The sequence below is a fragment of the Gambusia affinis genome, linkage group LG05 (assembly GCF_019740435.1).
Source record: "Gambusia affinis linkage group LG05, SWU_Gaff_1.0, whole genome shotgun sequence".
Lineage (NCBI taxonomy): Eukaryota > Metazoa > Chordata > Actinopteri > Cyprinodontiformes > Poeciliidae > Gambusia > Gambusia affinis.
In genome coordinates, this window is record NC_057872.1 from 14,050,151 (window position 1) to 14,076,161 (window position 26,011).

The following is a 26,011-nucleotide window of genomic DNA, read 5'->3' on the forward strand; positions in this document are numbered from 1 at the left end:
GCTTTAGAAATGAAAACAGGAATTCTCTCAACATAGATTTTGTAGAGAGACTCAGAGCTTTATGCTCTGGGGTATCAATTAATTTAGTCATGGGATTTGTGGCCTGCTCTTCCTAATTGAGCCCAGTGGAGACCCCCTTGGCTCCCCGCGATAGGAAGTAGTGTGTTTCATAATTAATACTCCCTCCTTTATTATTATTATTATTTTTTTTAATGAGGTCGGTATTGCTGTAAATGTATGCATCTCATTAGCATGAAAGGGTCATCTATTGCATTGTTCGCTCCTGCAGTGTTTGCTTCAAGTGAGATGAATAAGAGACAACCTCATTCAGAAGCAGCGGTGGCACAGCAAAGTCAGAGCTGCTCTTTTGTGTGTGTTTGAATATAATACACAGCTAGCTCAATGAGAGTCTCATTAGTGTTGTTTAATATGTGTGCTTTTTAAAGCTTAGAGGTTAATGCCCGACTTGCCTCTATTTCATTGGAGTTCTCTTTAATTTGATGCATAATTCTCTTTTTTTATTTTATTTTTTCTGAAGAGTCTCTTCACACAAAGCAGCTGAGCTGTGTTGTGAACCCTGCGTCCGACAGAAACACAAAGGCAAACAAACACTTCTAATTAAACGTGCTGAAAATGGTTCTTGTCACTCTCCCTCTCGTGTTCGCTCCACATTGCCGAACATATTTCAGAACTATCCTATCGCCCCCATCTCTCCATCCAGGGACTATAACTCTTGGCGATTAAACAAATTACCTCCTCACCCACGGGAGTTGTGGCTTCAGTGGAAACAATGAGAGTGTGATTCACAGTGCTGCCACCTCTCTGGTTCTTACATTCTTCAAACTTGCTTAGGCTGCTTTCTTTTGGGGGTGTGGCGGAATTCTCTTATATGGACGTAGATGCGGCAAGTTCAAAATATTTTCAGCGAGCATAATGCTGAAGTGACAGCTCAGAATTTATGAAAGGAGGTTATGGGGAATTGTGAAATGAGACAAAATTAAAATTATTTCTCATCTAAAGTCTGTCTATCTATACTGTGGTATAGATAGATTTTTGTCTGCTGTTGTAAGTGTATGCAATTAACCCTAGGGTATGAAGGTGAGTGTATTAAGCTTGACACCCTGTTTTAGCTGTGCTTGAAGAAAGAAAGGAAGCCATTCCTGTATTGTGTGGGATAGTCTGGAAACAATGGCTGAAAAATGGTAATTGACAGATGATGTAGAGTGTCGCAGGTGGTGTATTTACAGAAAATCATGACCAAAACAATATTTACAAAAATCCCAAACTAATAACAGTTGACCTCATGAAAGCAAACAAAACTAAAGCCAACCAAATTAAACATCAAGTGCACCCAGTTTTACTGACTTGGCTCTCTCTAGACTGGTAAAAACCAAGCCCTTGTCCTAGGTAATTTGCTACGCACAGAGGGTCTGGGCTTGCGGCTATAAAGAAAACATTGCTTCCTGGAGTGGTGTGTTGAATTTAAAATTTTAGTTGCTAATGTTTGCCTGTGACTTCTGTAATGCGCCAATTTGATGTTGAGGTTTTCTAATCAGCAACCGGAATTTGCCAGCGCTGTAAACAACCATCCCCCCACTGTGTATAGGGAAGTGCTTGGTCGAATGTGGCGGCTGTTAATGTTAATTCAATATTTGGAAGCGTGGCTAACACGGACTGAATGGCTTTATTTATTTCTTCTGTTACCATTGCTAAGGCTATAGACAGACTACAGTTTTAAAACTGAGCAGAAAACTGACGTCATTGTTCACAACTTTTCCTTCCATTCGCGGATTGGCCTGATTTAAATTCTACCAGAGGAATCCATGTCAATGGGAGAAAACCAAGATGGAGCACTGAAGAGAGAATTGAGCAGACTTGCAAAGGAAGGCAATGGCCCGATTTGGTTCTCTCCTCAACAACTGTATTCTTCGGTTTAAATACTCTACTTTAACAAAAATATCTCCAAGAGAATATACATTGCAGTCATCAGTTTATTGAAGCTATTTTACACCAGCAACAACAACAAAAAAAAAGCTCATATAGCATAGGCATTACATTTTACAATAACTTATACAAAACATGAGGCAGACAAAACCCTAAAAAGGACTTTTTCAAATTACAACACTTCTCTTCCCCTTCTTGTTAATTAAAAATACACAAATAAAAAAGCAGAAATAAATTTGCCGACAAAACTTGTCTCTGTTGATTTAAACTAAGAGGTTCTAATAAGCAGTCTATAAAAATGCAAAACAAGAACAAACCCAGGTTAGCAAATGTTTTCAGAATTCAGAATAAAAATGGCACAAGCAAACAAGAATACTAACTGAAACTAATAAGAGTAAACTCTAAGGTTCTGTGGATTAATACAGCCTTCAAATTAAAGATTTGAATAAAGCACTATGGTTTGTTTGACACTGTAGCAGATAAAGATGGTAGATGTCTGCTTTCGTATTTGGCCCTCACTGACTAGCAGTTAATTTCAATGTCCGGGTCCAGCTAATGTGAATTTTTACTAAAGGAAGGTGCCAAAAGATAATCTACTGCAGGTAAGTTATTAACCTTTGCTAACTTTTAACAGAAACTCACCTAATAAATCCTGAACCAGCCCTAAAAAATTACTCCTGACTAAGAGCTTTGAGAACACTAAAAAGGGAGGGAAAATGTAACATGCCAACCTCACTCCATCCTGCTTTGTGCTGAGAAAAGGAGGGGAAAGGAAAGGGAAAACTAATTTCCTGAAACTCCATTTCTTAAGCGTTGATTAGTAAAAGAGCATAATTAGAGTGAAATGTGAAGTCAGGGTTTTTCAGATTGCGCTGCTTCCTCCAGAAAAATCAGGCCATGATTAATGAGTAAATGATTAATGAGGGAACTAATTAATCAATTAATTATTAAGCAAGCACTCTGAAAAAGAAATGGGTAGGATGACAGCGAACAGAGAGTAGAATAGATGCTTAGGTTGTGTCTTGGAGAGGAAGAAAAGAAGCAATCAGGATAAACATCTTGTTTGTACCGTTAGTTTGTTTCATCTGTAGTTACAGAATAATGAGTGCAAAGGATCATAGGAGGAGGTAAAGTCATATGTGCTGCTTTGCATTTGTCTCTAACAAGTCTAGAAATTTCACGTTCGTAAATTTCCTAAACATACTTGAGTTAAATCCTTGGGCTTCACATAGCATACGCAATTAAACCTTCTGCAAAAGCTGAAGCACAGGGAGCTTCTCTGTCTTTAACTAGGACACCCCATCAATCTTTGATAATCTGCACAGAGGGTCTTTCCTGTGTGACCAGGCTGATGGGACTGATGGGACATCATTGCCAGAACTGATGTATGAAACGCAGACTCCAAATGTAACTGTGATATACTGGACCGTTTCAAGTCAAGTTTGACCTTTTTTTCCAAGTTATTAATCACTGCGGTGAAAGAATATATGTGATCTATCCCTCCCACAGGAACTCTGCACACCTTCTTCTTTGGCATGGCTTTCTTCTATACCTTTTGCTTAGAGGGGGTGGAATTTATTTTGTTGTTGTTGTTGTTGTCTGTCAGAAATCCCCAGAGCTACAACACAACAGGATATGGGAGAAAATATTATCTTAAAGCAGACGGGTTTATTGTCTCTATTAAAATGCAGAATTACTCCATAAAGATGCACCCCCCTCTGCTTCTACCCCCGTCCCCTGACAACCTGAAACACTTCCTCAAAGCGAGAACATAAGAGAAGAAGCTTTCATCCACACATATTTTTCCCCGCCGTTTACTGCTGGCCTTATTAAGAGTTGTGAGTGACGGAGGCAGAAAGTGTGCTGGGAGAGTCTCAGGGGGCTTTGATGGAGGCGGGCGATGGAGCCATAGCGAGGCTGAGGGTGAGATCATGCCTGCGTTTATCCCCTTAAAGTGTTTTATAAAGTTCTTTGTTCGTGTACCATATTCTCTAACACGCCTTTTCTTCCTCTGTTCATTCTAGTTTATTGTTGCTCCCAAATGGCCACTGGCTGGACTAGTGCTGTATTCTGTCCTAATCACACCGTGGCAATTGCAGATTCTCTCGAAGTCAACTGAGTGTGAATAGATCTTTGTCATCCGGGGTGGGCTGGCTCATTAACTGTGAAATAGTGGACATATGGTGGCTGTGTGTTGGGTTGTATCTGAGCAGAGAATGCCATGGGTTGGGCTTTTGACCCTTGCCTCCACCAAAGTCTGCAGTTTGATGAACTTAAACACGTCTTTGTTCGCTTTGTGTTGGGATGTGTCTTCAAGTGAAGAATGTTAAGTTTGCAAGTAGGGGCAGATGTGTGCAATGTGACTAGTTTACTAAACCCAAAGCACACACCATCTACGCGGCTGCAGATGAACATGCAAATGTCGCTTTGCCATTAAGTGCCCTGTTTGCATGGCGTAAGTACAGCAATGCAGGAATGCAACAGCATGCATCTCTCGTGGCCAGACTCCTGTGGGGTAATCTGTTTTTGTCATGGTGCGATAAGACTTTTAAGAAGTTAATGAGGATGTCCAGGGCATCCATTGTTGTGACAATGCCACTCAAAAAGAGCCACGTGTAAGAATAAGTGAAGAGTCTAACTTGTGATTATTTGATAGCTCCCTTCTGAATATTTAAACTTTTCTTTACCCTCTTTTAAGCATGAGTTGTTTGGACGGAATCGAATAATAAAGATTGCTCACCAGGCCACCCAGCGAGATTCAGTTATAGTATTTTAATGTATGTTTTGTTATTGGTCTAGTCTGCTTTGATCAACTCAAAATCTGAAATACTTAGACTTATCCAACCTGAGTAGTTAAAAACACTAAACAAAAACAAAAAGTCAGCCTTTTTAATGCCACCTTAGAAAGAGACAAAACATAAAAGCCACAGTATATATGGACTCCACTGAATTGTTCTATGCCACATACACATTTTGAAAGATGAAGTTTTTGATTTTTGGAACTGTTATGGGTAACGCACAGCGGGGGAGCTGGTGTGCCTCTGGTTAAATGCTCACGTTTAGCACACATTCGGCACATTCTGCTGAAATGCTTCGAGACAGGATATGTTGGAAGCACAGCTTCTGAATAGAACAAGTTCAAAAAGGATTGCTGCAGCAGTGCTCAGAAGCATCGGCTGCTGTCTGGACGCAGCCTGTGTGAGACGTTAGAAAATAATAGGGGAATATTTTTTGACGCACATCTGATGCTGCCGATTTACATTTACCTTAGTTTTTCTTTGACTCGTTTTGTTCTTGTAAACCCTAAATTGCTGATATTGTTTTGAGAAATGAACGCATAGTTACCAGGCTCCCCTGCCTACAAACCCTTAAACTTATCCCACCCCAGAGACCCTTTGCTAGATAGGCTTAGATTTTTCTTTTTCAATCCATACAATTTAGAGGGGGCTAGCTTGAAAATTGATTATTAATCTATTTTTTGTTTATGTCACTACGTTTTTCTATCCATCAATTATACCTTGTCCTGGCTTCCCGCCTCCTCCCATTATGACAACAATATAATAAAACTACTATAATTCTTTTGATTTCCCACTAGAAGATTGTAGGTGGCCCCCCATCTGGAAACCCCTTTCAGAACTTACTGGATGGGCCCCTGGTCATAACACCTTTACTCTTAAGTACTATATGTTTGCAAAAATAACACTTACTTTGCGGGTCACATCTACAGATAGGCCTAAGGTTTGCAGCTCTGATAAACAAGTGAAGTGTTACAGGGCTCTTAAGCCCATCTGGTGAGATGATCGATCATTAGACAGAGAGTGGAGATAACTCGCTCAGCTTGCCTGCTGGCTACCACTGATCCCATATCACTCTCGCAGGATACGGTATGAATCACAGGAAGTTGAGATCAATCTATATAGATTGTGCTGTGTGATTACAAATGAAGAAAAAAAAAATCCCATCTGGCTTAGCCCCTTTCGAAGCCTCAGTGTCTGGCTGTGCTTGTGTACTCGACGCTCCCATCTACGTGCGTTAAATAATAGCTTTTTAACTTTCCCTCCATACCGATTTTCTGATATTTGCTGTGTCCAATCTGCAATCTGTCCCATCTTTACTCGTTTACTCCGCTCTGTCCATCTCTTCTTAAATCTCCCTGCTTGAGGGAGTCGTCTTTTAAATCTTAATTAAAACAGACTCGGAGTCCCCCCCCACCTCCACCCCTCCACCCTCTTGGGGGCAGGCTGAAAGCAGCTTAGAACAATCAAGAGGATGGATTAGAAGTGAGAAGAAAAGACAAGAAGGGGAGAAGCAAGAGGTGGAGGCTGGGTGTGGATGAATAGAACGGCAAAGACCAATATTGAGGGGAAGGAGAAAAATGACCCCTTTCCTTCAGCTGAATGATCCTCTCTCCTTCCTCCCTACGTGTCGACTCAGGGTCTCTCCCTCTCTCTCTCAGGGATCTGGAGTCTTGGCCTGACCTATTGACATTCAGCTTCTCGCCAGATTAAGCAGCGAATGGAGCCTCTAGAAAGGGTAAACACACTGGAGGAACAATGACCAACAGGCAGCAACCTTATTGGATTCTAATTAACTGCCAGGAGAGATGGCTAGGGGGATGTTAAGTGCTGTGGGACACAAGTTAAACCCCCAGACCTCAAGTACCACAACTCACATCACCAATTGTCTTCCTGTATGAGGACTGTTAATGCCTTTTCTGTATATTTATTTGCATGATTCTGTTTCTCATTTTCAGGACTCCTACATAGGGGGTTGAGAAAAGCACAAGAAGGATGAAAAATTTTGTAATTTTTTTGAAAGCTAAAAGTGCAATGAAAATAAATAACCATCCAGCCATCCACTTTCTTACACTCTTTGGTTTTTTGCAGATTCCACATTTAAAGCTTTGCCAATATCCCTAAAGCATACCAGCATATGTATTAAATACTATATTTAGTATTTAAGAATATGAGTCTGGAAAAGTTCAGAATTTTGACTTAAAAAATGTGTAGGAATTTTAATGTCCTATAATTTGAATCACGTTGCCCTTTGTTTTACATGTGAAACATAAGAACAGCAAATAGACACTTTTCAAAGAACACAGCTTCCCTGGGCTGACTCTCCCATAATTTCTTTCTTTTTTTGACAAGCTGGAATGCAGCTTGTCCCCCTGAGGCAGCTGTTTGACTGATCAGGTTAAAATAGGCTGAAAAATCGGGAGAGATTATTTTATATTAAACAGATTGAATTATCTGCGGTGAAGAATAAGGAAGAAGAAGAAGAAAATCATTTTTCTGCATCGCCCTCGGGAGGAGAACTATGGGAGGAAGTGAGGGAGATAAATGGGAAGGAGTGAGCAGCCGATCCTCAGTGGTCACAAATCTGAAAAAATGCAACCTTTTCTTTCTTTGCTCCCTCTCCTCGTCCAAAAGATGCGGGGTGCTAATTTGAGGGAGTCTAAACTGGTCGAGCATATATGTGAACGTCCTCGCTTGAGCACTGGGCACTCTTGTCTTTTTAGTGGTCCCCTGATTAGGCTAACTCACAATGGTGATGTGGTTTCAGGGGTCCCTGGTATGAAGCCACAAGCACTAATTAGACTGGGCTCACTAATGTGTTAGTGTGCGAGAGAGAGGACCCGGACCACCAAGGGTTGAGACTGACACGGGAGGGGGATGCAATGCCTGACTGGAGACAGGCCATTGTCACCTCAGCCAGCATAAAAAGCCTTTCATTAATTAGTGCGAAAATACACATGCACACACAAAGTGGCATATATACACAAAACCACATGCAGACTCTCACTTCCTTGAAAATACACAAATTAAGGCTATGGGTATTCCATATACCCACTGCTTGTTAGCACATTACCTCGAATCAAAGAGCCAGCATTTGCCAGAAGAGAGGACTACAAGTGTTATTTGTTGAGGATAATTCCAGCCTGGTGTTATGTGTTTGTCCTTTGGCAACCCTGGTGAGATAAAGTTTTTTCTCCCCCACAGAAGGAACAAACCTGCTTCCTTGTCCCCATCATGTGAGAGCCTCTGAAACCCTCGGAATACTTTTTTTAATCAAAGCACGAAGCAAATGAATAAGAGCCTCAGTTGTGATCCAAGCCTGGAGGTGTAAACGGGTGTGGGACACATGACCACTGTCCATTTCCACACCATTACTGCAGCAGTCATGGCTGTAATGGGTTGAATTGGGTCATTGATTTCTCTCATCCACCCTGTCTTTCACTCACAAAAAATAAAAACAGACTGTTCAGGTTCCGCTATATGAGCCCAGACCTTTTTAAACAGAATGTTGAATGTGCTAAGACAGCTTTTTACAAAATGTAAACCCTGAGCCTACAGCGCATAGGTACCACTGGTGCTACCTGGGCTGCCTTGGTGGAGCTCTACAGGCCTTTTGATATCACTTGTTTGCAAAGTAACTGATGTAGATTTTTGTTTCATCAGAACCTTCTAAATAGATGTATATATGTTTACCATAATCTATGGCTATACTTTTGTTGGTTTGAAGAAAAAAAATCTAACTAAGATGTATTCTTGTTTAAATAGTTAGTAGTAGTACCAAATCAACTACATTTGCTACATGATATGCTCAGTGATCAGGCTAATTATCAATACAAGGTGATAACAATATTCTCTCCATTTTGTGCTTTTAGCCAACATATGAAAGATTTTAGAGGATAAAAATCAGATGTACATCTAATCTGGTTTTATTGTAGCTAAATTTGATAAAAACAACAACAACAACATTCTGGAAGACTGAGGTTGGGTCGGGTGAGAACCTCATAATTTTCCAATTTTAATTCCAAGTTCAAGGTGGTAATTCTGGGAAATTTTCAAATTCAAAACATGGAAATTTTCCCTTAAACTTAAAATGGAACACATGATTGAGCCGTATCATTTAACCATTCAGTAGCACAAGTGAGAACTTGTTCTCCTTTTTTCATGAATAAAGTAACTTAGGAATCTTACAAAGTCAAAATTCTATTTTATTAGTGTTGTAAATTTTCACATCAGTGAAACTACTTGTAAATCTGGTGCATAAAATGCTGGAGAACTAATACCTTGAGTCAGAAAAAATAACCTACATACACACTCTCGCGCGCAACCAATGAAACGAGTCCAGGTTTGAGTTCCTAGAGGGGTTAAACAAAGGACTGAGTTTAAATTGGCTTTTTAAAAACTCCCTTGACCGCTCATGGAGTTAACATGAGCCACTACAGTCTGTCAGCTGTGTGTTTAGAGAAAGAGGAATGTCTTAGCTGAGGTTTATAGTGTGGTTAATGGCTAATCTGAAGTGTGACGACTGGAGAGCTTCTCTTGACCAGCCTCAATGGGCCTCCAATCAAGCCTGACAAGCCCTTCCATCCTTGGTCAGCTGTTTTAACTGACCTGTGATTGAGTGGCTTCATTAAGGGTCTGTTTATCTTCCCTTCTACCAGAGGCCTAAAAAAGGCTTGTGACATGACTAACACACCCAGGTACCGCCCCACAGGAACCAGAGCAGATGCATCCCTGTATTTGCACATGAAGAGAAAGCTATGAGTGTGGCACAAACAGCTAATGAACCACCCTTCATCCCCTGATCAGACTTGTATGGCACCGCCACCTCACAATTTCTTACCAGAGAATGTTTGCAGGGCATGTAGCTTATGAAGGGCTTGGAATGTGTTGTTAAGAGTAATCCTGCCTGAACAAAATAGCAGACCAGATGAACTCCTGACCTCTAAAAATACAGGGATCCTCCCAAACAAGCCACAACAAACAGCTTTCTGTAGCCACTCTGTGCCTTTGATCTGAAGGAGCTGAGATGAGATCAATCTCCTCTTCCCTCTCTTCTCTTTTGCCCTTTTCTATTTTCCTGTACATCTCCTTATATGTCTCTTTCCCCTCCTGCTGAGCAGGTGTATAAAATGAGGCGCCTTATTCCTGTGGCACTGGGCCGCGCCTAAAAGTGCAGTCTGTGAAGAGAGCTTTTCTCTGCCCGCCTCTTATCTTTTATCCTTTGCATCGCCTCATCTCCTTTACTCACCCTTTTTCCTCTCCCTTTATCCTTCTCCATCCCCTTTACTCCTTTTAACGCGTTCCCTCGCACTCTTGAATATGAAACAGAGGGCCCAAACCTCTCATCTATCTGAATTCATCAACACCTCCCCGTCTATCTCCTTCTGCGCGTCTCTCTTTCAGCCTATTGTCTGTTTAGCTATACGTCTAATTATGCTGTCTCACTTATGTAATTAGTGCAAAAATAAATGGCTGCCATAGCTTGGTGTGTCGCCCCCCCCCAGCACCCCTCCCAATGCAAGCTCTGAGAAAACAAATTATGGAGTACAATAGGTACAAATGGCTTCTGCACCAAACCACATGATGGATGCATTCTGGGTTCCCTGCATCTCATCCTTTCTCTTTTTTTCTCACTCCCTCACTCTCTTCCTTCTTTCTCCATTATCTCCAGCTCTATATGTCTCTGTTCGGAAACTAGAGAGGACTTGAGCGCTTTCTCACCCACCTACCCCATCATTGGATGGCTATATCATCTGTCTTCTCTTCTTGGCAATGACACTATATTCACCCTGACAAGATATTAAGCAAACTACTTTTTTTCCCTCCCCATCTTTTTTATTTCTCTCTGCTCTGAGCCCTTCCCTTCTCTTTTCCCGTTGTCTCCAGTGGTTCCCTTTTCTCCACTATCCCCCAGAGCATTCCGTAAACCATGACTGCAAAGGAAACACCTGGGACTTTCAAAAGCAAACAGCGAGCGTCCCCGTGCCATAGCCCCATCTGTGGATAGTCTGAGCAGGGGAACAATCGGTCCCTGTACTCCTCCGCTTCGTTCTATTTCCGGCCGCCAGGGATCTGCACAACGCAAAGGATATCTCAGTCAGATGGGTGCAATGTGCTGGAACAATGCTTGGACTGCTTCCTCTTTAGAAGATGGGTGTTTGGTTTATCTTAGCCAGCTTGGGAAGCACTTAGCCACGTGTTTCTTTGCCCTCCCTGTAGCATCTTTACAAAAATATAGCAAACGTCTGCTGTACCATCCTTATCTGCACTCTCAAGCTGACACATGGACGCTCATGAGAGGACACGATTCTTAGCCCAGGGTGTTGCATTATTAACTTTCTCTTAATCCGCCTCAGACTTTCAGTCAGTTACCCCTTTGTTGCTTTTCACCTATGTTGTCTGAGAAGAAGAACAGCAGGTTTTCTTTACAATAACACAAGCATATCCATTACCTGGAATGCTAGGCTCCTGACAGTAAATCCTTTTGACCCCCTGTGCCTTTCTTTCTTTTCTTTCTCCCTCTCCATCTCTCATGCTGAGCCCATTGTTATCTTTGCATCAGCTTTCTTTCCCCAAACAGACAGAAGGAGAGAGACACACCTTACCCTTCCACCACCCACCATCACCACCTCAGCCACCTACACACTTTGCGCTTCGCTCACTTCTCCAAACCACTTAATGGCATTAACATGTTTTGCCACTCGGGGAAGTGCAGTTAAATTTTCAATCAATAAGCTTTGACTGACATCCCTTCAGATTTCAGATCTCCTCTCTACCTCCTAGGTTGAGATTCCTAAGTTTTCCCAGCAAAAAAAAAGGAAACACAATACAGGCTATGTTTACTCTAAACCCACAGAGAACCTCCTGAAGCAACAAAGAGCAGCCCAAGCAAGAACAGACCAACTATTTTGTTTATTACTTTGATCAATAACTAAATATTTATCCTGGAATCACTAGAAGAGTGAAGTGATGGAATTATAGAAAGTGATGAAAAGAGAGTTTGGGGAGGAATGCTAGATTAGATCAAAGTAACAGTGATGTTTGTACTTCAGTGAGTCCCAGGCACATTCATATCAAAGATATTGGCATGACAAGTACTAAAGAGTTTCCTTTTTAGTTGTTTGATACAAAGAATAGTTAATATATAGTCTTTATGCAGCCTAAAGTGTAAAGTTATTGCCCTGACCATTTGATGTTTACTAGTGCTGGTGTGTTTAAATACTGGCAAAAGATTGGACATTGGAACTTTCAATTGGACATTTACTGGTCTTAGCTAAACAAAGTGAAAATCTGTCAATTTGTGGTCGACAGTCTATTTCTTGGTGCATCTCCACTATAACATCTATGTAAGTGATTGTGGAGATGAGGTGTTAATTGCGTTGCAGTGTTAACTAGACAATCTGACTGCACCTTCTATCTATAGAAAAAAAGCACACAGCCCTGAAGATGTCAGATACTCATCCCAGCCCATCAGTTACTCTTTCAGTGTCTGCCCTTGACCTCTTCAAGTTTGTCTGTGTGTTAGGGATGTTGCCTCAGCAAGCTTCTTTTGATCCATTATTATCTGAGCTCTTAGCCCTACTGCACTGCGCTGAATATTTCAGCTCCTCTGCTCAGTAAGTGCCACCAACAATCAAATTTCATAAATAGGAAGTGAGAAGTGAAGTAAAATGGATCAGCATCTGGTATCAAATTAATACTGTCTGGTGGCACTGCAAATAGGACTTTTCGTTTTTCCTGCGAGACTCCCCTTGGCTGCCAAAATCCATACAGCTATCTCTAATACAAGGTTAAAAAACACGACTGGTGAAGATAACACAGGAACAGATATTGCTGCGACGCAGAAGATAAATTTCAATTTGCTGTTGGTTTTTGTCTCTCGGCAGGAGATATGAAATCCTTGTCTTCCCAGGCAGCAATTGATTGGAAAATAAAAATGAATGTGTGGTCCTATATGTCTCATGTTTTTTCTGTCTTGGTTTCTAGGTTTAGAGTCTTCTGGAGCGGTGATGCATCTCTCTAGAAGGAGGTGACACTTGTGTTTTTAGGGGAGATAAATGCAATTCAAGCCTTTCTTGAAATAGCTGCTACTGTATGAATGCGACTCTTCCCCTTGGGGGGATGTTTTAATGAAAGGCACCAAATTAATCCCACTTTCCCCCTCTCTCCATTCTTTCCATTACTGTGTTTGCATAGAAGAATAAAAGGGTAAATAACTTTCTGCTTTCACCCCTCTTTTCTATGCTGATGATACAAGGAAGGGGTGTGTGTGTGAGTAAGTGGGTGGGGGGTCTCAAGGCAGGATGCTGACATAGCCCTCCTTTGCCCTATTCCCTTCCATTTCCTCTACAGATCTTCCGACTGACCCAAAGGAAGACAAGGTGAGGATGTACGAAGACACACACGGGGACAGAGTGAAGACAAAAGGAGGATGGGCGGATAGAGATAAAAATAAAACTGGATGAGGCCAAGTGCCATCAACAATTTGCTACCTGGCCACTTTTGTGCTTTCCTGTGTTTTGTCTGAACCAGCAGCGCACATCCAGTTAAGTTGCTCAGAGCTGATAACGACGCCTCAGGACATGCTGCCAAGTTCTTTATCTGTGTTTACCCAAATGGCAAAACTGATTAGAGACGAGCAATGTTATGAAGCTCCATTGTTCTCTGTTTTAGTTCAGGCTTCTTCTTCCATAAGAGTGGGGGGAGGGGAAACATGAGGATATGAAGAGAGCTAGAAAGACAATGGTCTTCAAGATTGTCACGGAAAACATAAAATTATTTAAAAAATGTACAGCTCATCTTCAGATAATATTTTAAGATGCCACATTCTCTTCAAAACAAATTCTGTCTTGAAAAACACTATCCAGTTGACTTCACTTTGACTGAAGAAGTGTAAAATGGTATTGTGAGCACATATTGTGAATGCTTTATTCATTTTGATACACTGCTGAAACACTCCATCCATCACATCACATAGGTTGTTGAAGATTTTTTTTTTTTTTTTTTTTTTTTACAAAAAAGTAACAGAGAAACAGAGTTTTCTCCAACAGTGTGGAACATAGTTCAACACAATGATGTCCTCCCCTCCACCTGTTGCTGTGCAGAGCTAGCCAGCTAATCAAAGCCACTACACTTTTGCATACATGTATAAAATAAATATTTGGTTGTTTGGAAGTATTTACAGTCTGCAAAAACACACACACCAATATTTTGGAAGCTGAAGGTACTTTGCACATTACGGTACTTTTATCCTAATGTTGGGAAGCTAGAGGCTGTTTTCCTGGATTTTTTAAAAACAAAGCATTTAGTAAATTTATTCTGTAGATCTGTTACGTTTGTATTGATGTGAAACCATAGTGTATTTACTTAGCGTGATCTTACAGTGAGAATCTCATCCTGACCCATGTCTAATTCAGATTCCACTTCCAGTACAAAATCCTTCAAGAAACCCATTACTCAGAGCTCATCCAGGATACCCAGCAGAGAGGAAAATATCCATATCTCTGCCATGACTTTGTCTTCTAAATAATGCAATACATTGGTGTGCAGGACTCAGATGTGTTCGAATTCTGCTGTGTTTGCACTATCTTGCACCTCATCTCTCACACACCTCACTGGCTTGCTGGGGTTTTCTGCCTCTCCAAACTTCCTACAATGGAATCCTTTTATCATTAGGCCTTAAATTTGTTTTTGAAGAAGTAAGGACAAAGTGATTATAACCATGATTCTGGGTTTGTTTGACAAGAGCAACAAGACAGAAAAAAAAGTTTTGGAGACCTCAGTGGAATTTGTTTCTGTTTACTAGACACTTTTCTGCTTAATCACCAAGATGCCGGTGACACATCTAAGTCTCATCCCCGCTAAGCCTTCCTTCCCACCATATTCCTCTACCCCCGGCTTCTTCTTTAACTGTCCCCATCCAGACTCCATCCAAGAGAATTCAAAGAGCCCAGAGTGTCAGTTCATAAAATATGCACGGCTGCTTAAAGCAAACCTCTTGGGCTCTGTTGTCTCTGCATCCACATACAAAGTTGTGCTCCATGTTGAAAAGACCCATCTTTAGTAATGAGGAAACGAGGGATGACAAGGGAGGGGTGGAGAGTGTTCCTCGCTTCCTCTGCTACATTACAGTTCTACATCTGAACTCCATTGCACAAAGTACATGATAGTGAATGGGGCTTTTCAAAACCTTTGGTGAAAGTCTGTTTTCTGCCTCTGGCCCATTAGGCAGACTTGCTCTCATGTCCTCCCGATTCGCAGTCACACATTCAGGCAACCGGGTAAAAAAGAGCTGTGAGAAGAAGTAAAGGAAGCAAGGTGGAAAATTTCCCCCGCATTACACTATAGTGAGACGTGAGTGGCGACACGACTTAAGAGGAAGGGAGAGAAACTTGTAATCTCAGCTCGCAGCCTTTGAACTTGGCCCGATGAGACGCAGGCGACCCAAAGCAAAAGGTTCCAAAGAAGAGCTCACTGAAGATTACTCAGAATACTGATGCAGTGTGGAATCCAATTCCTCTGGGAGCCCTCTGAGAAAGTAAATTATCTGTGTTGAGTAAGCCTACATACATTGAAATGTAAGCAATATGCCACGCAAAAATAATAGAAAAAGGGAAACCACAAGTTGAAGTTGGATACATTTGAGTGCAACCAGTTGTGAGCATATGTGCCTTAAAGAGTGACCCAGTAAATGAGGTCTAGGGTCTCTTACGTTCTAATTAGGGCAGCTGTCACCATTTTCATTATTTCTGTGTGTTTGTGTGGTGAGAGAACACAAGAGAGAAATGTGAGTGTTTCCAATGAGCAATGGGGTTGAGGTCAAGGGATATATGCCGCTATCTGGCTTTGGCTTCTTCTCATCCAGCTGCTGCTGCTCTGTCAGGGACCAGAGGTTTACTGGTGTCATGTACCCTCCCTCGGGCTTTTGAATAATGACAAAACCATGCGGAACCGGGGGGCTGGAGGTGAAGACGTACACGTGCAGGAAATGGCCATTTGGGCAAGCTTTGCCATTTGCTGAGAGCTGCTAGGGGGAAACTGATTCATGCAAGAAACTACAAATGCAGCCCAAAGGGTTCAGAATTTTTTTTTTTTTTTTTTTTTTCAACTTCTGTCCCTCCAAGAAAAGATCTGTGCTAGAACTGGACTTATGTGTATTCTCAATGACATGAAAAGAATTTGTTTATTTTAAAGTGTTAACTCTATACATCCACAGGCTGCAAAGAGATTTTCACAGTATGATAACCCGAATAAAAAGATAATAGTTTAATCATTTTTCTTCTGATACATACATAACAAAAAATAATTGAACAAACAGTTGCTAAGTAGTATTTTAAAGATGCTCAGGATTCTACTTTAATGTTTAATTTTTTTCTGTCCGTAGAGAAAACACAAACTGACAGTATAACAACTTGACTTGTGCCGGATAATTACTTGAACTATTGACTTATATGTGTATTCTACTGTTAACGGCTTTAGACACATGAATCTTATAGCATGCCCACAGCAGTTTTATGACAGTGTTAATTAAATAAGAGCTCCTTTAGTTTCCACAACATAAGCGTCGCTGTTTCTGGTGTCTCAAATATTCCCAAGCAGCCAAATTTATCTCTGTCTAGCACAAGCAGCAAAACCGATTCCGATTCAATGACATTTGTCAATTCTTTTAAATCCTAAATGAATCTAATTGTGAAAGTTTTGGGGAAAAAAAATACTCATTTAACTTTTAGATGTAAGTACAAATGTACATATTTTTTTAAGAGAGGCGTCCTAGGAGCCCTCCACTGCTGGCCTGGGGGGTCCCTAAGCAGCAGCTTAGTTTGTTTATCCCTGGGGCCGGCTCTGAGCAGCTGCTCAAAAATGCAGCTTGTTGATCCCGATGTTTATACTTCTGTAAACTCTCACAAGCCTGGCAGAACAACAGTCACAAGTTTCATTCAAATATGCATTGAAACATCTACTAAGATTTGCAAATGCAGAAATATGTAATATTTAGTTTTCTTTTAAAAAATTTATAAGAAAACATTTTTCAAAGCGCAGTGAGCGCGTTTTGCCACGCTGACACATAAAAAAAGCGTTAAGTAAATCCTACAAACCAACAAAAAAAGCAGAAGAGGGAGGTGATGTGTGTCTGTGTGTGTGGGACGCGAGCGGGGGAGACAGGTGCTTTGTGTCTCTGCTCGCTTGAAGAAAAACAAACGCTCTCACCCAATTTGTCTATCCCACTCACTTTTCCGATCCGCGCTCACTCTCTCTCCACCCTCCCTGCGTCCCTCCACATCACTCTCTATGCACCCCTCTGCATCCCCACCTATGCGCCTCTCCTCTGTTTTCACTCAAAATCTACAACCACACCACATGTCGGGCCAGTTAATCTTTTCTTAAAGGAAAACAGTCGCTGAGTAACTTTGCAGGGTTGAAGGGACCAGGAGATGTACATGGAGCGCCATCAGCGCTTGCAGGACTCGCTTTGTTTGTCCCATTCATTCTCGTGGATCGGTCCACGCTTTTGTGTTCCGAACTGACTCCCACACATGCTCTGTGCAGTCCAAATCCACAGTTTTCTACTTGCCAAAAGAAAAACACCCAGAGATGCACTTTATGTAGGTGCGCCCCGAAGCCGTAATTCTGCGCGAAGTCCCCCCACTTAAAACAGAGATTCTGTATTTGCACAAGAGCAGAAACCATTTGGGATAAACCCAAATTACGCATTCACATTATTCACTCGGGCATACATGGGGTGAAACCCTTTGATGCAGCTGCCTTTTCTTTCTTTTCTTTTTTTTTTTTAAATAAGTGATTAAATATTTACTGGTCATTAACAGCTGTGAAATGTAGCATTGCAGCAGACCAGCGCACTGAGGCGACTTGACGCAGCGCCATATGGAGCAGCAATCCATCCCCTTCCATCAATACAGACCTGCAGGCTAAATAATAAAACAAAACTAAATAAAAACATCTTACCTGTCACCATAAGGCAAAAGACGAGATATAGAGAAGTCATTTCAGACATCCTGGCCACTGACTCCGTAGGGTGAAAAGATCTACGCCGACCGAGATGGCTGGGTCCACCGCGGCACCAGAATCAGAAGAAAAAGCGCACCGAGATCTGTCTATAACCGCATCCAGTGTGGAGAAATGACTCTGAACGCGCCGATCAGTGTTTAAACTCTCACTTAGCTGTAAATCTCCATAGTTGGTAACTTTCCCGCAGCATCAGCTCCTTCTCCAGTGTCTGTTCCTTGCCTCGCTGGCACGGCTCTTGCCTCCTTCTCCGCTCTCCGGCAGACTGCCAGAGATTCGCACGCTTCAGTCAAGCTTCATCCACGGTCCGCCTTTAAGTCTTCTCCAGCATGCTGCTGATGCTGACCCGGAGTCGCTAGGAAGCGATCTATACTCCGCCACAGCGCGCAGCGAAACAATTCCGATGAAGTTGCCTGTCTGCGGTCCGCTGGAGTCTCTGCTCTCACTGTACCTCACACTCTCTGCCTCTGTCCCTCACACAGGCTTCTTCCTCCCAGGCGGGTCTCCTTGCTTTCACTTCTCTCTCCTTCTTCCCAATAGGAAATGCGCTCTGACAGTCATCTGGTGGTGGGGTTCAAATCTGGCAAGAGCTGACTCGCAGGAGCCCCAATGCCTCAGATGCTTCATCCGGAGGGTGCCCACCCCCGGCGGCCCACGCCCCCAGGGGGCTACCATTGGCTGAGCAGGCGTCAGGAGGAGCGTTTTATAAACAGTTAATCTCTGTTAAATGACTGCACAATCACGATGAGTTGAAAGAAGACTAATCGTGAAATTTGAAGTTTATACAGCGATGAATTAAAATCCTGGAATGCCGTCTATTTCATTGCTGGCAAGATAACTTCAGTTTCCTGGTGGTTCAACACGATTCTAAGTAATCAGTAAGCAGGGTTTTCAAATTTCCAGATTATTAGTAAATTGCCTTCATTTAAATTTCTTCTTGATTTTTACCAAAACCCCATCTAGATGTTGTTAGCACTATTCCCTTGCAGCCTGAACGTCTCATTCTTACTCAATAGACTGGTGTGAAAAAGTTTTCCCCTCTTCCTGATCATCTTTTTGTTTGTTTGTTTGTTTTATTGCTTATTTGTTACACTTCAGTGTTTCAGAAACAATAAAACGCAGTTAATCCAAACCTGGATAGAACGACACTGTGTGAATAAGTGATTGCCCCACTAAATCTAATAACTGGTTATTCTCCTTAGATAGTAAAATATATTGTTCCATGTATCACAGCAAGTGTTTCAGTTCCTGAAGCAGCAAAACAGCCTCAGACCTCCGCCATGTTTTACTATGATATTCTTTTTTCTGAAATGTGGTGTTACCTTTATGCCAGACATACCGGGACAAACACCTTCCAAAAGTTCAGCTTTTGTCTCATCAGTCCACAATGTTTTCCTGAAGGTTTTGGGGATCCTCAAGATGTGTTCTGGAAAAGTTTAGAAGAGCCTTACTATCATGCTCTGGGCTGATAGTAAGCCCAGAGCATGTGGCTGTTTGTAGTCTTCTTCTTTGATGAGTCTTTCCAATTTGGAACTCTTGTCTTCAGGCCATTTTTGCCTCGTCTCTTTCTTCTGGTGGAGACATGAACTCTGACCCTAACTGAGGCAACTGAGGTATGCGGTTCTTTGGATGTTGTGGGGTCTTTAGTGGCCTTTTGGATGAGTCATCTGTGCGCTCTTGGGGTAATTTTCTTTTTGCCTGGCTACTCCTGGGAAGCTTCACCACTCCTCCATGTTTGCACCATTTGTGGATAATGTATCTCCCAAAGCTTTGTAACCCTTTCCAGACTTATTGCTTTCTTTTTAATCTGTTCCTGAATTTCTTTATACATGATCCCTAGCTTCTGAGGATCATTTGGTGTACTTAATTTTTTCAGGCAGGTACTATTTAAGTTATGTTTACACTGAGAACAAGTGTGTCAGTACTCAAACCTAAATGTGGTCAGAGAAAGTGAATTCAGATGTGAAAATCCCACAGTTATGTTTTAATGGAAGTGAATGTAGAATTTAAATATTTTTTTCCTCAGTTCTTGTCCATGTCATGCCATAGACTAAGCTTTTAAGCACATTTTGTAAGTTTCAATAGCATTGAATCAGGGATACTGAGAGGACAAAGATACAATAAAATGGAAAATGGCTTCTTCAAGCCCAGGGAATGCCAAAGCGCTTCACATTACAGTCATTCACTCTTTGACGCACACACTCACACTAATCAGAACTATATTTGGAATCAGTTAAAAAGAGACTGATGTTATGTTTCTATAATAGCCTTGTCTTTGACACCTCTTCAACTCTCAAAGGTTCTGGGGTTTTCTTCTATCAGTCTGATCTTCATTTCTCCATTGCTTTCCAGTTGGATCTAACTCAGGTGACTGACTTGGCCATTGTAGCAGTTTTTCTTTTTCCGTGTCCATTTGAGAGTTCTGATGATTCTTTTGGGACCTCTGTCAGAAATCTTTCAGTGAGTCGCTGGTCGGAACTGATTTATAGTGAAATTGTGTTCTTTCTACTTCCAGATCCTGGTCCCAGTGGTACTCACTGGAACACAGAATTTTAGACTAACGTCTGAAATCAATAATATAAAATTGTTTTGTATCTTTAAGGTTGCGAGTGTGTTTTGATCTTTGCCCAGACTCAGATGCTTATGTGTGAAACTGGCCCATTAGAGGCCTTCAATTAGGACTAAACACACTGGCATTACTTTGCATTGACAGCTATTTTCATGGGTATTATTGCCTTTTCTGAGTTATCATTTGATTGTAGAAAAAAAAAGACAACTATTGTCAGTTTTCAAATTAATGTTAACCTGTAAGTTTATAATTCACCTTCTTTCAGCTATTCTTTGCCATCGTGCAGTAGATGCTAAGATGAACACAAATGAATGGAAGCAATATTACCATATTCCAACAAAAGCCCCGGCTTTTATAAGAGATGAGAACAGTGCTGTCTGTTACTCGCCCGTGGCTGTTTGTAGTCTTCTTCTTTGATGTTGTTCATTACTTATTTAAGGATCTATTGATTAGTCAAAATAATAGGCCTTTCAGTCATCTGGTTAATCAGTCTTTCATTTGTATATTGTACCAAGCAAAGCCTGAGGCTCATTTATTGTCGTCACATCCTTCCTTATAAGCACTCACACACAAAAACATAAAGGTACACATGCATAAAATGTGCCTGTTAACTCATCCAGGTGGTTCAAGCTCTGTAAGACTGTGAAAAATTCATCAAAGAGCCTCGACTTGGACGCTGAGGACTTCAGCACATTTGGATCTCTGAAAACATCACCCATACTCACACGCGCACACACACTAATAAAAACTGATTCTCTCTCTTTTTTTTTTTCTTAAATTTAGTTAAACATTGAACCATACTGATTAGGGTTTGCTCCTCAAGAGGCTTCCCCCCTCCAAACAGTAGTTTTGAAACCCCAGGGTTGGCCTTCCTGTTTATTGCCTCCCTGTAATGCAAACATAAGGGTCCCCTGCCAGTAAACACATGTTGATGGAAAAAACAGCTTGCACAGCTGGGAAGCCAACCCAGGTTAGTGTGTGTGTGTGTGTGTGTGGGTGGGTGTGTGTGTGTGTGTGTGTGCGTGAGCACGTCAGTAAATGAACGTGTCTGTGTATGTGTGTTTACGTGTGAACATCGATGATTACTCGATGTTTGCACTTATGACAGTTCAGATGTGATGTACACTTCTAAATGCTTTAGATGTGGATCAAAAGACGAAAGTCGTCAATCACACACACACTCCAGCACACACACACACAAGCATGCAAACACAAATGCACACAAAGATTTGGTGTGAATATCAGCCAAAGGGTGTATGTGTGAAACCGTCAATCAGTCACCAGAAGTGCACTTTGGGTGAGCAGTAAAACAGCAGGGAGCCTACACCAGTTGTGCTCTGTTAATAAAATCAACATCCATTGTGTGAAGTCTGTCACTATGTATGATGCTGTGATTGAAATGCGTGGTCTCCTATGGCTCACACAGATGGACAGGAAGATGAGGCAAAACAGATGACACATGCAGCGGCATCACTTTGAGCCAATAGTCTTAATTATACTGGCCTCGGTGGCATCAAATGGAGGGCGCCCAAACTCCCTGAGCTTTTGAGAGTGTGAATAATTTATAAGTGAAAAAGGGGGTTTTCAGCCGTGGGTTTATTAATAATAAATATGGTTTGATATTTACTAAACTGTTCAGAGAGAGAAAGGGGGTGACAGTTAAAACATTGTTTGCATGGTAATTATAAGGAGGTAATAAATAAGGCATGAAGTGGAAACATATGGAAATGTGATTCATGGGGAAATGAGAATAATTTAACAAAATATTATCCCACTCTGCGTATGACCCGAGGTCAATTAAGAAAAGAGATGTCAGTCACTGTGAGCGGCATTCTGGGTTGGAGAATTACAATCTTTTGCTTTTCCCTTTGTCTCACTTAAAAACGGATAACATTCAATGTAGGAATTTATTCATACTGACACAAACCAGATTAAGCTGAATATCAAGCTCATTTCAACAAAAAAGGAAGAGATTTCCTGAAAACATGAACTCAGCAAAGCATGAGAAAGAAGTTTAGGAATGTGAGTTTTGTTTTGGTCTAATATTCTCTAATGTTGTTGGAAAGCCTCACGTAGTTATAAATGGAAGAAAAATGTTTTTGCATTCCATGGGTAGTTCATCCATTTAAATAGATGAAGCAGCACTTAATGTAAATTTTGCAAAAGAGTGGTCTCAGAAATATGCAAAATGAGCGCTACTTGGTAGCATAGCATTTCATGTGAAATGCACTTAATGTGTCGAAATGATGAGCTTTTACCACAGTGTAAAAAAAGCAAAAAGCAAAAAGCAAAAAAAATAAATAAATAAATAAAACAAGTTTCTCCTCATTCAACATTAACGGTGATGAATCCCACACAGTACATTGCAGATTCCATTGTCTTAGATTATACATGGTTCTAAAAGATAAAACTATTTTAATGCAGTTTGGTGGATTAGGTTTGGTGTTGTTGGCAGTGTTAATTCACACATATCTTTTAGACTTTGCATATGCATTTTAATAACTGTACAGTATGCTTTTTTTAAGTTTTAAAGATACCTGTACTGTACAGTTTCGTTGCATTATATCTTTACTTTGTGTAAATCTGCATTATATTTGCCCATCACTAGTTGACTAGTTGAGACCAAACATCTGATTCAAGGCTTTTGTCATCCAGTTTTTGGTATGAAGAGAAATAGAAAGAGAAAGGAGAAAAATCAAGGAAACAGAAATCTTTGAACTTGTCTTAATTTATCACGCGATTTACTGATTTACTGCTTATTATGACAGGCGTATTGTTATGTAATATGTACAATGTAATTCCCATAAATAGTTGCTTACCAAAAGCAAATAAAGTCAAGACAAAGAACACTTCACATCCAACTGTTTTATATGCGACACCAAGCTGATATAGTGACAGTGCCAGCATGGTTGCTCACCATGGTGCAACAGGACATCTGATTGATTCACAAACTTTTCTAAATTGATATTGACTAGGAAACAAAATAATTGCAATGCATTGATAAATCAATATTTTGACCCACCAGATTTTGAAATGAAGCTCCCGGGATGTCATCATCTTACAATATTCTATAGATTTTGCACGTTGCTTTCTGTTTGTGCTTTGCGTGTCTGAACATTCATGTAATTAGCGCGTTGGTGAATGTTAATGGGCAAATGTGACGTAATTTGTGATTACTCCCATTGATCTTTACCCAGCCATGTTAGGCACCGGTTCAGCTGCTTTCATCTTTTTCATTTAAAAAAAGCCCCATCATCTAATTATCCAGCCAACATGAATTTTAGGGGCCCATGCAGACTTCTTCATATGGGGCAATACTGTTTGGGCCCAGGTCTCAGAAATGGGCTTCTCATTTGAGACCTGTGTAGACTGATAAATTGTAACCCATATCACCAAACCTTCTTTCGCACTCTTTGTAGATCTCAGTTAGGTCTCAAATGGTTGTTAAAATATCAGTTTAAAATTTTCAACACATCCAGAGCTCGCATGGGTCAGACTTTTTCCTCAGTGTTGTTCTACATCAAAGCTGAACGAACAAATAACACTGAACTGTTATGCAACTACCAAATGTCCCATCTGGGGCACATTCCTCAGCCCATTTTCTGCACGTATGGGTCCCATATGTAAATGCTGACTGGATAGAAATGCCGTCAGATGAATAGTGGAATAAAAGGTTCTCTGCTTGTTAGTGTCATGATTGGGAACAATTAACACTGTTTAAATATTTACATATTTAAATAGTTGTTGTGTGCTTGAGAAATTTATTCCACTACCAATAAAAAAAAAATCAAAATCATCATGGTATGTGTTTAGACAACACAAAATCAATGCTCTTTATTACTAGAGTAAGCATTTGAAGTTTTAAAAGTGCTTGATTAACATTTTGCTTTTACTGCAGTATTTTGGTTAGTGGTAGGGTTTGCACTGCTATCCATATGAGGAACATTACACCAGCTTTTACTGTAATTGTGATATTGAATGTAGAGTTGATCTGTGTCAACCATAACTCTAACTGCTGCTACAGCCTCATAACTCATGAGAACATACAGTATTCCTTTGCAAGGCAGTGGCATCCATCTGCCCGGCTAGTGAGCAATTCAAAACCCGTCTCCAATAATATGACGTCAGCCTTGTGCACTGGCTTGAAATTTGCAATTTAGCAGTTTCTTTATGTGTGATTGAGGAGCAGGAGGAGAGCCATTAAAGCCCAACACAGACCTGGGGCTTCCTCTGCAGTCTATAGGTCTATTCCCTGGCTCATATCAAATCCACGTCCTCTGGCCCGATATCAGAATACGACTCTGGCCCCCCATGGATTCTGTTTTTGTCTGTAATGAAAGTCTCTCAGGGGATCAGGTTGAGGGATTCTTTTTCTCAGGGGTCAAGGGGAGGTTGAGGCTTTTGGTTCAAACTGTGCTCAGAAAAATGGTGTGGATTACAGGAATGTGGCCATTACCCTGAGTTTTCCAGCTAGCTCTATAATCTGACATTACTGCAGATCAAGACGCCAGTGTTGAGGAAAATGTAGAAAAAGAAAATCATTATGGTTAATATTTTCGGTCTTTCCAAGTTCGTCATTTCACAAAATATTAACAAGCAGCAGACAGACTTTAAATTTAAAGTCAGACAAACTGGGTCCATGGCCACCCTGAGTGTTTCTTCAGTGATAAGTACAGCAGTAAGCTGTCTAAAATATTCATGCTCTGATGCAGAGTTGTTGTCCCTTGATGGGCCTCGCCATGTGCAACATCTGTTCCCGATGTCATGGCGCACTCCTGTGTGCCAGAAAAGCCCTGCTGGCGTTCGTGGTATCTCTACTGTACTATGACTTATCCAGACACACACTCACACCCACACACACACTGCTCCACCCGGCTCTGATAAAATCTGAGACGACGACAGTAATCCAGTCCACTGGACAGGACTATTTAACTTCTCTGCTAATCCATAAACATAGATTAAGGCGCTTTAGTTTCATACTCAGATAAGCAATTCTGTTATTCCCTGATGAACGTTTCACTTGATTTCTTGCCCTATCTACATTTCATGAATATTTGGAGACAATTCTAGGATGACTCCTTAGTGGAACAGACCACTGGTGTTTTGAAACAATGTACTTTGTAAGCTGCCAGCAAATTAAACTGCTATTGTGTTGATGCTGCTGCCTTATGACAAGCTGGTTAAGTTCACTTCACTGACATCCCCTAAAAAACTAAATAAAATGTCATCCATGTTGCAGTCCTTCACTTATTTATACACCTTGTTCCAAGTTATTATGCAAATTGGATTTAAGTGTCATAAAGATTACATATTTTGTTATGCTACTAAATGTATAGATGGTATTGTGTGTCAGGGCTCTTTGAATCACTATAATTAATTTCAGAGAGCTGGGTTGATTAGTTTGTCTGGTGAGCTCAGTTAAAGGAAATCTACTTGAGAAGGATGTTCCACATTATTAAGCAGGCCACAGGTTTCAAGCAATATGGGAAAGAGAAAGAATCTCTGTTGACGAAAATCATCAGATAGTGTAGTGCCGTATAACAAGGTACGAAAACATTAGATATTTAACAAAAACTGAAGCGTTATCGTACTGTGAAGAGATTCAGAACAAGATTGGTTGGTTCAGATAAAGGCATAATGAGGAAGGTTTCTGTTAGATAAATTCAACAGATTAAGAGAG

At 41.0% G+C, this 26,011-nt stretch overlaps 1 protein-coding gene across 2 annotated transcripts in view; it reads right to left on the reverse strand.

Annotated features, from left to right (window-relative positions):
• Positions 1-18,424, reverse strand: part of kirrel3l (kirre like nephrin family adhesion molecule 3, like) — a 44,118-nt gene extending 25,694 nt beyond the window's left edge. Inside the window, exon 1 of one of the 2 annotated variants that reach the window (XM_044117516.1) lies at positions 17,703-18,424. In XM_044117516.1, coding sequence (XP_043973451.1) covers positions 17,703-17,751 — 49 coding nt within the window. In that variant the 5' untranslated portion in view covers positions 17,752-18,424. The remainder of the gene's footprint in view (positions 1-17,702) is intronic. The other variant, XM_044117515.1, reaches the window with a different exon arrangement.
• Between the last annotated feature and the right edge of the window lie 7,587 nt (positions 18,425-26,011).